Source organism: Balaenoptera ricei, chromosome 12 (genome assembly GCF_028023285.1).
Source record: "Balaenoptera ricei isolate mBalRic1 chromosome 12, mBalRic1.hap2, whole genome shotgun sequence".
In the NCBI taxonomy this organism is placed as follows: Eukaryota; Metazoa; Chordata; class Mammalia; order Artiodactyla; family Balaenopteridae; genus Balaenoptera; species Balaenoptera ricei.
In genome coordinates this window covers 31,042,807-31,057,813 of record NC_082650.1, presented here as the reverse complement: position 1 = coordinate 31,057,813, position 15,007 = coordinate 31,042,807, and the positions used below count along the sequence as shown (strand labels likewise).

At 34.7% G+C, this 15,007-nt stretch overlaps 1 protein-coding gene across 1 annotated transcript in view; it reads right to left on the bottom strand.

Annotated features, from left to right (window-relative positions):
• MOXD1 (monooxygenase DBH like 1) overlaps positions 1–15,007 on the bottom strand; it is a 78,969-nt gene that overhangs the window by 51,035 nt on the left and 12,927 nt on the right. The window contains 3 exon segments of the mRNA XM_059941939.1: positions 4,966–5,049; positions 5,184–5,351; positions 6,994–7,140. Of these exon segments, the coding sequence (XP_059797922.1) occupies positions 4,966–5,049; positions 5,184–5,351; positions 6,994–7,140 (399 nt within the window).

Genomic DNA, 15,007 nt, shown 5'->3' with positions numbered 1-15,007 from the left:
CAGGCCCTGTTCTAAATTACAAATATTAAACGCCTTTGATTCATTTAAGGGTCATAACAACCCTATTAGGTGAGAACTATTATACCCATTTTTCCAGATGAGGAAACTGAAGTACAGGACAGTAATTACTTTGCCCATGATCACACAACTAGTAAAAGTAATCCTCTCTTAAAACTCAGCAATAGTCAACCTTCTAGCATGATGTTTGTCCTTTTCTGGGCCTTCACACAAAATAGTAGTTTTCAATGAAAAGTCATTCAGAGAGCAAAACTGAAAATAAATGGACTGATAAGAGTAATTGAATTTATTAAGACTCTTCTGTGTTAGATACTGTACTAAGCGCTAATAAAATTTTTTTTAAACCTGCTATTTAATCTTTAGTCTAAACAATCCCATCAGGAAAGTATCATTCCCATGTAAAACTGAGTTGCACGTGATTAATAACTTTCCCGCCGTTCAGTGACTAATAGAAAGAAGGGATTCAAACCTGGCCCATCAAAGCCTAGAACCCACCTACTGCCTCCCTATTAGGGAGTCATCTCTTTTAAGGGGAGATGACTAAGGATGGTGATTCAGCCTGGCTGTTTTCCTTTTTCCTCCTCTTTAACATAATAAGCCATCAACAACTATTTATTAAATTGATTAAGACACATCAGATTTAAACAGATGAATCAGAAGTTTAGTTCATCTATGGGGAAAATCCCCTGACACTAAAAGCTCCTCAAGAAAAATAAAAAAGTGTGTTAAACCAACTGACAGCCCCAGCTTCTAGCAGAGTATATCCAAGCATTACTATAAGTTGGGATAATGATATTATATTGACTAAAGAGAGTGGAAAGAATCGCTTTCTCTAAAAATTTTAAATTTGGGGTAATATCACATATTTGGCAAAGCTCAAATAGGGTCATGCTTAAATATGAAGAGATAGGCTGGAGAGTGGGTCTCAAGAGGGACTCACAGAGATGATCTCATATGAGAAGTATGGTTTTAATATAATTTACCAAGAATTTTCTTTTCCACAATCTCCATATCTGTCATCTGACAACATCAACATTTTCAAGTCATAATTTTAGACATTTTTTGCAAGCATCAAAATACAAATCAATAAACTGGAATCACAAGTAAATTGGAATGACCAATAATTTATATCATAATCCCATCTTTCCTACAGATAAAATTATTTATCTTTGTTGTAATTTTAGAAATTATTTACCTTATTATTTTGTACTTTAGTAGTAAATCATTTTTATCATTATATGATTAAAATTTAAGCTGTAATTAGTATTTTGAATTTTAGTCATTTCTATTAAATGTATTCATTGATCAAACCACTGATATATTTTATTTACCTGCTTAGTTTTATAGTTATTACAACTACTAAATGTATACTAGGCAATACTATCAACGTTTCAACTTCAATTACAAACATTTGCTTTGAAATACAGTCCAGAGAATACCACTGATTTCTCATAATACTAGTGTAATCAATATGTTCTTAAAACTCATTGCAAATGACACACAACATAATACAATATACAAGCAATGTTCTTTTTTCTGACAAAGCACTTTTTGTTTGTACCAGAGAAGGACTGAGGCTTTTTCATGCAGCCAATGTGTGGGATATAAAATAAGGAATAAGGAGAAGCACTTAGCCAATGGATTTTTGAAATATAGTAGTCTTTGGTTCTATGAAAAGAAGATACACTTTTCTTAAATTATTAGAAATCATCTCTGAGGGTGTGGAGGAAAGGGAACACTCTTGCACTGTTGGTGGGAATGTAAATTGATACAGCCACTATGGAGAACAGTATGGAGGTTCCTTAAAAAACTAAAAATAGAACTACCATACCACCCAGCAATCCCACTACTGGGCATATACCCTGAGAAAACCATAGATCAAAAAGAGTCATGTACCAAAATGTTCATTGCAGCTCTATTTACAATAGCCAGGACATGGAAGCAACCTAAGTGTCCATCATTGGATGAATGGATAAAGAAGATGTGGCACATATATACAATGGAATATTACTCAGCCATAAAAAGAAACGAAATGGAGGTATTTGTAATGAGGTGGATGGAGTTAGAGTCTGTCATACAGAGTGAAGTAAGTCAAAAAGAGAAAAACAAATACAGTATGCTAACACATATATATGGAATCTAAGGAAAAAAAAAAAAAAAGGCCATGAAGAACCTAGTGGCAAGACGGGAATAAAGACACAGACCTACTAGAGAATGGACTTGAGGATATGGGGAGGGGGAGGGGTGAGATGTGACAGGGTGAGAGAGTGTCATGGACATATATACACTACCAAATGTAAAATAGATAGCTAGTGGGAAGCAGCCGCATAGCACAGAGAGATCAGCTCAGTGCTTTGTGACCACCTGGAGGGGTGGGATGGGGAGGGTGGGAGGGAGGGAGATGCAAGAGGGAAGAGATATGGGAACATATGTATATGTATAACTGATTCACTCTGCTATAAAGCAGAAACTAACACACCATTGTAAAGCAATTATATTTCAATAAAGATGTTTAAAAAAAGAAAAGAAATCATCTCTGCTAAGGAAAAGAGAATGGAAATTAGATAATTTCTTAAGATAAATTAGAAATCTATGAATTCTACTTTAAACATTTATTAAAATTTTATTGTAAACTGGCAGAGGCTGCAAATTAAAACTGTTTTTGAAAGACTATCTCAAAATTTATACAACCTAAATATTTTCAATTTATTTTCCAATAGAGCTTTCTCTTGTTTTTGTGTTTGTTGTTTTTTGTATATTATCCTATTTGAGTTTGCGAGTTAAATGTTTCATAATACTTAATGACTTAAAATATTTTAGGGATTACCAACAAGCTCAGGAATCTAGTCTATAAGTGGTATTCATGAGTAATAACAGAGTCTAAAATTTTAGCCACCAACCCTCCGCCCTGCAACAACAAAAGTCTGTATAAGCCTTGCTCTCCAACCTGCCGCCCCTCCCTCAAATCCCCTCTTGTTCAGGGTAAAGACCTTTTGTCATCTTACAGATCTCCAACCACTGCAAAAAAAACCAGAGCAAAACAAAACAAAAAAAACTGCTCCAAAGCCTTTCCAGTCACTGAGATCCCTCTTGATACCTATGAAGACAGCAATGTGAACCCGAAAGTACTTAATTCCAAACACACACTTAGATAATAGATGCACACATATCTGAGTTTTACTATGATATGCTTGTGACGGGAAAGCTAGCTAAGACTTCTTAGATGAGGTCCTAAGCAAATACCCTACATAGAGAGTCAGAACATATACTGCCATCCCTTAAGTGTAGACAACTGTTTTTATTTCATTCAACTTAATTACTAGCATTAATAAAAACAAGAATAAAAATGCATTCAGGTAAGTGGTTAAGGACTTTACATCCTATCAATTAACATTTGCTGAAAAATGAATCAAGGACCTGGTTTGTGAAACATTTGCTTAACCTATAGTTTTACATTTGACTCTTAAGCCAGGTTCCAGTTAAATTTACTGCAAATAACACATAGTAATGTACGACACACAGTATGTATAAATATAACATTCTCTTTTCTGAGAAAGACTTTTCATTGATTTAAGGGAAGGACTCAGGCACTGTATTAAGTATGTAAGAATAGAATTTGCATTCCCCTTTCACATGCAAGAAATAGAAACTAACATTGCATGGAGAGGAATTGGCTCATCCACAGTCACACTGTTGGTAAATCTTCTGATTGTAAAAATATCCTACAAATATTTAGCACTACTTATTAATTCAATAAACATTCCCTCAACCTACTCCTCTTGCTTCTCTAAGTAGTTATGAATCACTCTGTAAACAAAAGGCAGATCTATGCCACTGGAGAAATATATTAGAAATTAACTAATTTAAATCACTTTATAGAATGTGCTCAGTGTTTCCATCTTTACCAGAATGCTTTGAGGTTGGTAGGAAAAGTGGGACGAATAACCCTCTTTTACAGATGAGGAAACGGGGCCTGCAGCATTACCCCAGAGTGACTTATCTGAGACCACATAGTTAAAGAGCCAACTTGCTATTTGAACCTGCATATTTCCCTCTAGATTTCAGAATCTAGAAGTTTCCCCCTTTCTCACATCCACACTACTTCATTACGTAGTCTGGGGGAGGACAAAAAGTCAGCAATGTCTGGCCTTCTGAATGTCTGCAGTATTTTGTGTGCACTATTTAATTCTATCCTATTCTTTCCTGTGTCTTGGTCATGTCTCCTACAATCTCACTGTAGGTTCTTTGAGAGCATGAAACATATATTCAGCCTCCGTGGAACTGCCTAACAATTCCTAGCACAGAGCCAAGGACCTGTAAATTTTTTAAAATACTTGTTCAGTCACTAACTAGATGCAAAAGTTTTGGGAGACCTATCCCTAGAGGAGGTGGGAGGGAATTAGATGCCACAGGCAAATTAGGCTTTGTTTATTACTCCATTCTGTGTTTTTCAACTCTGTAGAAATTCACTACAATTTTCTTGTTTTCCTGTTTTCAAAAATATACTGTAACAGTTATTTTTATGACAATATCCAGTATTTTCAATGAAGCAGATATTCTCAAACAATATAGGGGAATGTGAACTTCCCAGATAGAATTTATTGATACATAAATATATTATTTTAAATTGCAATTCCAACCATTCCAAATGTTGAATTGTTGCCTACGAAATAACCAGAGGTATACAAATGCATCCCAAAACTTTAACCTTTAAACATATAAAATTAGGAGACAAAACACAAAATACTAGCTACAATCCGAGCTTCTCACTAAATTCAGTGACTTTTAGGACAGTGTGTGGGTCAGATAAGCCAGTTCCTTGGTCTCTATGTAACTTTTAAATAACTGAAAATCATTTCTATAAATTTTATATTATTTTCATTTTAAGAACAACAATTTCTCCTCTGTTCATACAAATTAGGTTTAGCCTGTGAGTGAGTCACATACCTTTACTACATGATGCTTTTCCTGGAGCATAGGAATCTTAAACATTTGGCACCAATATGTTGTACCTTTGTTTGGGATGGGGACCTGTCTTAAAAAAAAGGAGAGGGGGACAAAAGTCACATTCTCTTGACATTCTATTAAAAACAATAATTTAAAAACTATTATGCACTTTCAATAAACCCACCCTTAGAACCATAAAAACCTGAAAAAAAACTTACGTTCTGATTTACCAGGTCAAAGTATGGTACGGCTGTAGACAACACATTGGTTTTCTCAGGATTCAATAACCGCAGACTCTTGGTACCACGACTGGATTCGTGGTACTTGGGACCCGCTTCTCCCACATCTTCGTGGTGGTAGGCCCAGATCACCCTCACCGTGCTCTCCTGGTGATCAGACAGGGGCATGATTATGTCTCATGAGAGCACTTTGCTTACCATTGAATCGAGTTTAAAGAACTCTATTCAAAGCAGGATATAGAAGCTCAAAAAAGAAAATAATGACATTTGGAGTTATCAATATGGTCTCTCACATGAACTGTGTAAATCTGATTAAGTCATTAAAAATCCAAATAGATGAGTTCCTCTTTGGAAGAAATCATCTCTCCCATGCAAGATTATGTGTTCCAAAATAGAATGAAGGACAACTGATTTAGTAGTTATGCTTTCATGCTTACGGCAACAGTAAATCATTGTCATGCTAAACCTCCAAGCTAGCAAACTAGTAGTTACCAAGCAAATACTCTTGTTAAGCAGCAGGGGTTTGGGAAAATTAAAACCTATTTTTATGCCATGGAACATTTTAGGGAAAACAAATAAATACAATTAAAATTAAAATGACTTCCCAGGTCAGGATTTTTATTTTCACAATAGATTTTTCCCAGACACTAGCCCACTCACATGTATGAATTTACAGAAAGTGGAAATACAGCAGGAACTTCTGATTCTAGGTTTGTTTATTATCCTAGAATCTATCTATGGTCATTTTATGAATCCTGGGAATTGCCTAGGGACTGGGGTATCCCAACTAGAGAAAGCACTGTCAAGTGAAATCGGTTTCCATTTAGTAAATGAGAGATTGCCCAAAGGGCAGTGGGGCAGTGGGGAGGGTTTGCTGGGGTATAAACAGTTCAGTCCCCCCACAGATAAAGATGATTTTGCCAGATCTTTGTAATAAGAACTTTGAAAATAAATAATAAAACAAAAGCTATTTATTTTAAAAGCTATATTCTTTCTTAAGTCAAACAACTATAATTATTACTCCAATTAAAGTATAATTGCACTGTATATTACATAAAAAAGTGGTCCATGTCTTTGCATGTGTTTTTTTTTTTCTTCCTCTTTTACGCTTTATGCTGAATGTTAATCAAATTTGCTTCAGATTTTTACATTCCCATTTTTAAAGCTTTGACTTACCAAATAAAAATGATAATTTTGTTGGTCTATACAAAATGAAATTGATTCAAGAAATTCATGGAAACCTTCAAAGTACCACATGAATTTTAGATCCTCTAGATACCTAATTTGCATATGCACAAAGATGTTAATTTTTGCATGATGTCTGACAATAAGAAATCTTGTTTAATATGTTGACAGGCAATTTTCATCAGTCTACTATTCATCTTGACTTTAGAAATTTACAAAAATGAATCAGTTACAATTCAGATGAATTACAGCCTAATATTCAGTATCATAATTCTCTCTTGTGTAATACCATTTTTTCCAACCTTTATCTATTACCTATTTTCAAACTTTATAAAGAAGCTAAAACCTTTTACAGGTAAAATCTCACACACTTTAAACAGCTCTTCAAAATTTTAGATTCACACAAAAATTGCCTTCATTGAAATTTATAGCCTTAGATTTTTTTGTGGCTTCTAAAGAGAATTCAAAAATATTCCAAAGAAGACTATGTGACTTTGTTGTTAAAGGTTATTTTAAAATATTTGTTTCTTTTTATTCTGTAAAGTGTTTCCCATTTGTAAATGTACAATCTATTCATGCATGCATTCACTGATAGACGCCTTACCGTTATACTCTTGTCATTTATGTCACATGTATGCAGTTCTCTGGTAAATTCAATTATTGTGTGTGTACTATTTTCCATGGCATATTCTAGGTGGTAATCTTGCTGAACATCTTTTTTCAATTCTCTATTTGCATTTGTAAAATAATCCTGTGGAAAATATGAAAAAGAAAAATTAGGATGTCCTAAATTCAGGGTGAAAATAATTTAGATTGAGTGTACATATATCACCTTAAAAAATTAATTCTCAGTTTGCTTATTACAAAACCCTGTATTTATAGTCATTTTTTAAGTCCTGGGAATTTCCAAGGGGCTGGAGTATGGGATACTCCATAGTTGGGACTAGGGAGAGTTCCCTAGGAAACTGGTCCATATTTGAACTTCTGGCCCTTCAGGAAAAGGCAGTAATGGATTTATAATACCACAGAGCATTGAAAGAGATGGAATGAATGAATATTCGCAATCGCTGAGTACTTTTTCCTCATTCTGCAAATGAAAAGAACTTCAACACTGGGAAATGGCTTGCTCCAAATCAAATAACTAGTTCATGGCAACACAAGGACCAGGGCCAGGGTCAGCACTTTTCCACTGTTATACCTTATGGTGCTTCCCTTCTGCACTCCTAAAAGCAAGGAGACCCATCCTGAGATTATAGGTTGTTTTAGTAGGAGCTTTAATGGCATATGTTTATTAAAATGAAATGCAATGGGAAAATATGGAAAAAAATGACACTAGTTGAATTATAAGATATTGAAAAGCTAGGGACATTTTGTTTTGGTGGTTCAGCTATAATTTTCATACTAAGCTTGTTCAATGGTGTAAGATCACTTCTGGGAGGCAGACAGATGCAATGGAGAGGGCATGGGCTTTGAGATCAAATGACTAGGATCTGACCCACAGCTCTACTCTGAAATGTCTTGACGAATTGTTGAAGTCAAACTCTGAACTTCTGTTCTAACATTAATAAAATTGAGATGATACATACTTATTTTGTGGATTTTGAAAGATAAATAAGTGAAATAGTATATGAGGGAAAAAACTGCCAACCATGGTTAGAGCTCATTCAATGCCAATCTCCTTCCCTCTTCTGCAATTAGAGTTTGGTTTTTCCCGAAAATATTCTCCATGCTTTTTACCATTAGCTTTCTATGTTGAGAGTTATAAAAATCGCGTTGTTAATTTTTATCACTTATAGAAGACACAAAATTTGCCGTAATTATACTGGTTTTTCAGTACATAAGGGTATTTTATTTTTGATAATCACAAAGACCTGATTTAGAATATACATGTTGAAACATAATTATAATTAGTTTTTCTAACATTAAAATTACATTTGAAGAAATGATTGCATGCTTGACAGAGAAAATACAGTGTACAAGAGAAGAACTTTAAATTGTCTATAACCGTCATACTCAAATGGATGGTACTTGGCATTTCTATTCCTAGCATCTATTTTCTTTTTTTTGGCCATGTGGTATGTGGGATCTTAGTTCCCCAACCAGGGATCATACCCGTGCCCCTTGCAGTGGAAGCGCAGAGTCCTAACCGCTGGACCACCAGAGAATTCCCTCCTAGCACCTTTTTAAATTAGTTATCAAGTGTGTGTAAATTTGATATCCAGGGTACCAGATCTAGATACTGTTCAGACCCCACATTATCGGTAATGCACAGAGCCTAACTAACCTCTTTCACTCTGGTAACAACTACAACTTACTGTGTACATTCTATAGTTTAATCATGTTACACGTATTAACTCATTTAATCTTCAGATCAAGTGTATGAGATAAAATGAAGCACAAAGAGGTTAGCGTCTTGCCCAGGGTCACACAGCTGGTAAGTGGTAAAGCCAGTATTGAAACCTAGGCAGTCAGATCCAAGCCTGTGTCCTTCTTTACTGTTCTACATCATAGTGGCCACTGCTGGAAAAGGACGGGTTAGTTTATATCTTTCTGGCTACAAAATCATCTTATCAAGTTTTTTTCACATAAAATGTTAACTTTTTCTACTGCTGAAGTCAGGGTTTGTCCAAAATTTTTTTCTGAGAACCAGCTGTAATTGTGAAAGCAATTCAAATGAAATATTCCTATGATACTATGGTTTTCCCACTTTTGATCATATAGATTTCAGTATGTAAATGAAATAACAATGCCTGTGGACAACAAGGGATTTATATAAACTAACTGTGCCTTTACACCAAGCTCACATTTCATTACGTGATTCAAGTAGTCAGTTTTTGCAAACAAAAGGAATACAGTACAAAATGTAATCAGTTCAAAGAGTAGAATAATTATCCTAGTCTTGCAAATATGTTTCCAAAACCTTAGTCCCACAAAATATCCAGCTGGCTTGCCAATTTTCCATTTGTTTTATTTCCACTCACCAAAACCAATTCCTTTCAGCTATTCCACCTTTTTCTGGCTTTTCAGATAACTTAGCTATGAGAAAGCAGGAGAAACTTCATTCAGGACTTACTGAAAATCCCTTGAGCTCATCTGCCTCGTGTAAACCACTGAGTGTTCAATATTCAGAAAAGACAGATGCCAATTATGTCAAAGTTCTGGACTCCTGGAAAAATGTGGTTGTCTAAAACAAGCTGATATCTTCAACCTCATTGAGGGAAAATATGAATGGATTTGAATAAAACTAAAATTGAAATGTGAAATAGCCTAATCACCACTGTAATTCCATAAGTGTTTCTTTGCATTCTCCAATTTTTAGGGTCTATTTGGAGACATCTTCAGATTTGACCATTGTACACCTTAGCTATCCAAATAGTGTTATCAGTTACCTGTTTAATTAGCTGTGCCCTTACTAATGCTTGGATATCCACATGTTAATCTCTTACTTTTCCTGGGAGACCTCCCGAGACAAATATTCTAAACCTTCTCTATATAAGATGCCAACATTTCCCCAACCTCAGCTTATGATCATACTTCTCCCTTCATTGAGAGAATTTCAGTTATGATACATGAGAGCTCACATCTTGCCTTCTTTCTAGTCTAAATAATATTACTTAATGGAATCATAAAAAAGTCAATCTAAAATAAGGCAGGAAAAGAGAAATATAAAACAAAGAGTAAATGGGACCAGCAGAAAACAAATAGATGTAATTGAAATGAACAAGAAATATTACAGTAGATCCTACAAACATTAAGAGGTTAATAATTTTATGCACACCTTGATGTAAAAAGCTTGAATAAATTAGATGAGAAACAGGCAAAATACTTGAAGGACACAAACCAGCAAAACTTAGTGAAACAGATACTTTGAATAGTCCTATAGTCTACCTATGGGTAAAAATTTTCCTACAAAGAAAATTCTAAGCCAAAGTGTTTTCACTTGGAATTTCACCAAATATTTAAGGAAGAGGTAATATCAATTCTTCACAAACTCTTCCACAAGATAAAAGGGAGGGAATACTTCCTAACTCATTTTTTGACACCAGCATTAATCTGATAACAAAATCAAAGACACTACAAAAAAAAGATCAATATCTCTCATGGGCCTAGCTGCAAATTTTCTTAAAAATACGTATTAGCAAATAGAACCCAATGATGTTAAAAAAAAAAAGAAAAAAAGATATTATGACCATGCAGAGTTGATTTAATGTTAGAAAATCAATCAATGTAATTCATTATACCAAACTCTAAAAAAGAAAAAAATCATACAGTCATCTCAATAATGTAGAAAATCCATTTAAAACATTTATTCATGGTAAAATCTGTCAGTAAACTACCAACAGAAGGTACTTCCTTAACCTTATAAAAGGAATCTATAAAAACCTATAGCTAATATCACACTTAACGATGAAAGGCTGAATTCTTCCCCACTAAGTTTGGGAACAAGTAAGTCCTGGGAATAAGGCAAGGATGTCCATACTCCCCACTTCCAGAAGGTTCCATTGTTGGTTGTCCGCCTCTGACAGTTTGTCTCTGTTATTCCCATTCCCTAACTACGGTCATGGAACTTCTGTCCTTGACATTATACTACACTGTCTTCATCTTTCATCCTTTGGGAATCTCATCTACTCCAGGAGTTTCCAATCATCACCTTTATTCAGGATTACATACCCAAAAGTCCATTGGATACCTTCACTTGGAAGGCTTACCGTCTTTTCACGTGCAATGTATCCAAAATTGTATTCACCCTTTATCTATAAGGATTTTTATTTCCTGGTACTGCCATTCTCCCAACCATCCAAATTCAAAACCACAGTTTTATTAACTTCTTCCTTTACTACTCACACCTCCACAGATAATCTCTGCTCCTATCAGTTCCTCCTTTAAAAAAATAACCCAGCTTTTACTTCTGCTCCGTTCAGCTTCTCCTATCTCAGTTCAGATTCTATCACCTCATACTTTTGTCAAGGTCTTCCTTGAAAATCACTCTCAATGTGTCATTACATTTTATTCAACAGTATAGAGTGCAAAGTTCTATAATTTAGATTCAAGTTTCTCTAGAATTTAGCCTAACCTGGTTTTCCAGAGTGTCTATCATTAATCTCACCACATGGGACTTCCCTGGCTGTCCAGTGGTTAAGACCTCACCTTCCAATGCAGGGGATGCAGGTTCGATCCCTGGTTGGGGAGCTAAGATCCCATACGCCTCGTGGCCAAAAAACCAAAAACATAAAAACAGAAGATATATTGTAACAAATTCAATAAAGACTTAAAAAAAAAAAAAATCTCACCACATGATCTCTATTATCTATTTATTATTCCCCTCAAATAATCTACCTTTTTCAAGCCCTTTGCTTTTGTTCATTCTTCCTCTTTATCTCCCCACTCTCTTCACCCCACTGAGATATCCACTCCACTACCTCCACCCACAGAAACAACTCCACTGAAATGCTTCCTACTCTCCAAGACTCATGATTCTATCTCCCCTATGAAGTTTTCTTTGAGCATTCCAACTGGAAGTGATCATTCCCTCTCTGAATTTTTATTCCTCTATTTCCATTCCCGCGTAGCATGCAATATATTCTAGACACAGCATTATCTTCTCAACCAGTGGTAATTGCCTAGAAATAGACAGCTAGTCCTGTTAATCCAGTTATAAATTTATACCTTTAGAAAAGTTGTTTACATTGTAAATGGAACAAAAAAAGGGAACAATAGATTATTTTCCCATTTGCTCTCAATTATATTTACATATGGTTAAGACCTGGTGTGGAAGGTGTTTAACCAGATGCTAGAATGAGTTTGGGTCTGCATGACCTGTGATGCAGACACATCTGGCACTGAAATTTGGGAACGCTGTTATGACCTTTTAGCCCCTAAATGGACATGAATCTTATGCAACTGACATCAACATTTAGAAAAAGAGTTTACACATGCAACAGCTCTTTGAAATCCTTTTACACTAGGATGGTATTCCCTACCTATTTTAAAGAAATTTTTTAAAAAAACATATCTGAGAAAGAGAAACCCTATTTTAGAATGTTTTCCGATGTTAATTTATATCCTCAGTGCCTAATGGAGGGACTTGCATATTGCAGAGCCTCATTAAATATGTGCAGTTTTGAAAGAAGAATCCTGCCTTTCCTTTTGTTAAATCTAAATGAGGGGATAATCTTGAAACTAAAAGATAAGGACCCATAACCTATCCTCCGATATTCACATCTTTGGTAAAGGAACAGTTTAACTTGGTGGGAGCAAAATATCCGGCAGTAGCACCTACTTTCTTCCTTCAGCCTGTATTAAGAAGATACATGAACTATAATCAAACAGGATTGATGGTGTCAATATTATACTGTAAGAAATGGCATATTGGCAAACCTTAAAAGCACAATTAAATGAGGCAAGAGGAGAGAAAAAGGCAAAAAAAATCCGGGTCTCAAATTTCTTATCATTCAATTATTCTCCCTGGGAGGGAGGAAAAACGGAAGAAGGAAGGAGGAAAAGAAAGCGAGTCAGTCAGAGAACAATCTTGAGAATTTATCCTGCGGATTGGCCAAATCAAAAAAAAGTATATTTAGTGAGTTTAAGGGTTTCCTGACAGTTTGACAAAGAGATAAATGTTATACAAGGGGATAATTAAATGGAATACTTACTTTGTTACTATCATCTTCTAGGGGAAAAAAAAATGGAGAATGAAATTAACAGCAAAACATTGACCAACTAAGAAATTGAATACTGATAACATCAGCTAGAAATTTACATTCACAAAACCATACAGTATAGTACTTATGGGCTATTTAAGGAAATTTTCCAGGTCAGTTTTACTATCAGATTTTCACCTTTAGAATTCGAACAAAATGGTCCCCCTCTCTCCCACTCCCCATCCCATTTAGCAAATGGGGCCAGATGCAGCTTCACTGTACATCCATGGTGAAGGCCATTCCTCAGCCACCTTGCTGTAGTGTTTGATATTCCAGGACTTATAAAATAAAAATAGAAGTATTGATCACAGTGTACTCTCATTGTCATGGTCTGATTATAAAAATAACAGCCATTATAAAAATCTCATCGTATGATATATGTATTAAATATATTTATAAACTATAAATGTAACATAAAATGCTGATAAATAAAAGTAGGTTCCGATTAAGTATCATTAAAAATTGACTTTATGAGGGCAAGAAGGTTGAGGAGGATTCAGAGAATCATGATCCTATAGAGATTTTGTAAGCATTCAAGAATAAAAATATGTAGAGCTTTTAATTGTGTAAATATAAAAGCTGGTATGCAGAAGTCATTCTTCTTTGTACTTATTCATTTTTAATGTTCTATAAAGTGAAATGTGAAGTAATATTTCCCTAGATAAATGGTTTTATGTGGATTTCAATCATATTCTAACTCAAATATCTGCATAAATATCAGCTTCAATATGAATTGTCATTGAGGTATTATTTTTTGTTTTTATTGCGGATTATTATATTAATCATGTATTAACCTTGTTTATACTTTTTAAAGATAAAATATTAGCTGTTACCTTTGAAAATTGAGTTGATAATTAGACTCTGGCAATAAAATTAACCTGCAGTTGTGTCATAAAAATATTACTTCTAGATGAACCGGTTTGCAAGGCAGAAATAGAGACACAGATGTAGAGAACAAACGTATGGACACCAGGGGGGAAAGGTGGGGTGGTGGGGGGGGTGGGATGAATTGGGAGATTGGGATTGACATGTATACACTGATGGGTATAAAATGGATAACTAATAAGAACCTGCTGTATAAATAAATAAATAAATAAAATTCAAAATAAATAAATAAAATATTACTTCTGAAGCATATTCTCACAGGATATTTTTCCTTTTGAACATGTATGCTTTGAAATAAATGATAAAGTGTATTACTGAGGTTTCAAAATGCTGTGTGGCGATAGTAAAGACGGCATCAGCAGAAACTGGCATTAGCATTTCGCATGGTAGCCAGACTAGTGACTGCCACCTTCAAACTAAGATAACAAACCAAAAACACTAGCTTTGATAATCCACAAGATTGCTACGACCTCTCTCGTTAAAAAACATGATTACACAGATGTGAAATTGGTTCTCACTCATTGTCAGTCTTTTTTTTCCTCTCTTGAGTAAAATCTCTGTTAACGAAAAGAGCTTTGACCGGGGCTGTGTTAAACAGGATGAAGTGAAAACTCTTATGGGTGTAATAAAAGATATGAATAAACCCCGGTTCAGCCTGGGGAACTGAATGTAAGCACAGCTGCAGAGGGAACCTTGAGAAAAATGTTACCATCTGTCATCATTTTCTTCAACAGGTGCTTGTAGTTTTTCTTCTTTTTCTAAATCACAAAAGCCTTGTTATTTCAAACATTTCTGTTTGTAATATCCATTTCTATAATAAGTGTTATGGTAGTTTAATAATATTGATAGTATAATAATAGATATTTTTGTGTTCAAGAGAATCTTTGATCCTAAAAAACCATAAAACCGTATAAACAAACTATATAAACATAATCTTCAGATTTCAGTATAAGCTGATTTTAATAAGTTATTTCTTCGCTAATCTTGGAAATTTGAGAGGAATGTCAAAACAGAAGGGGCTTGCCTTCCAGA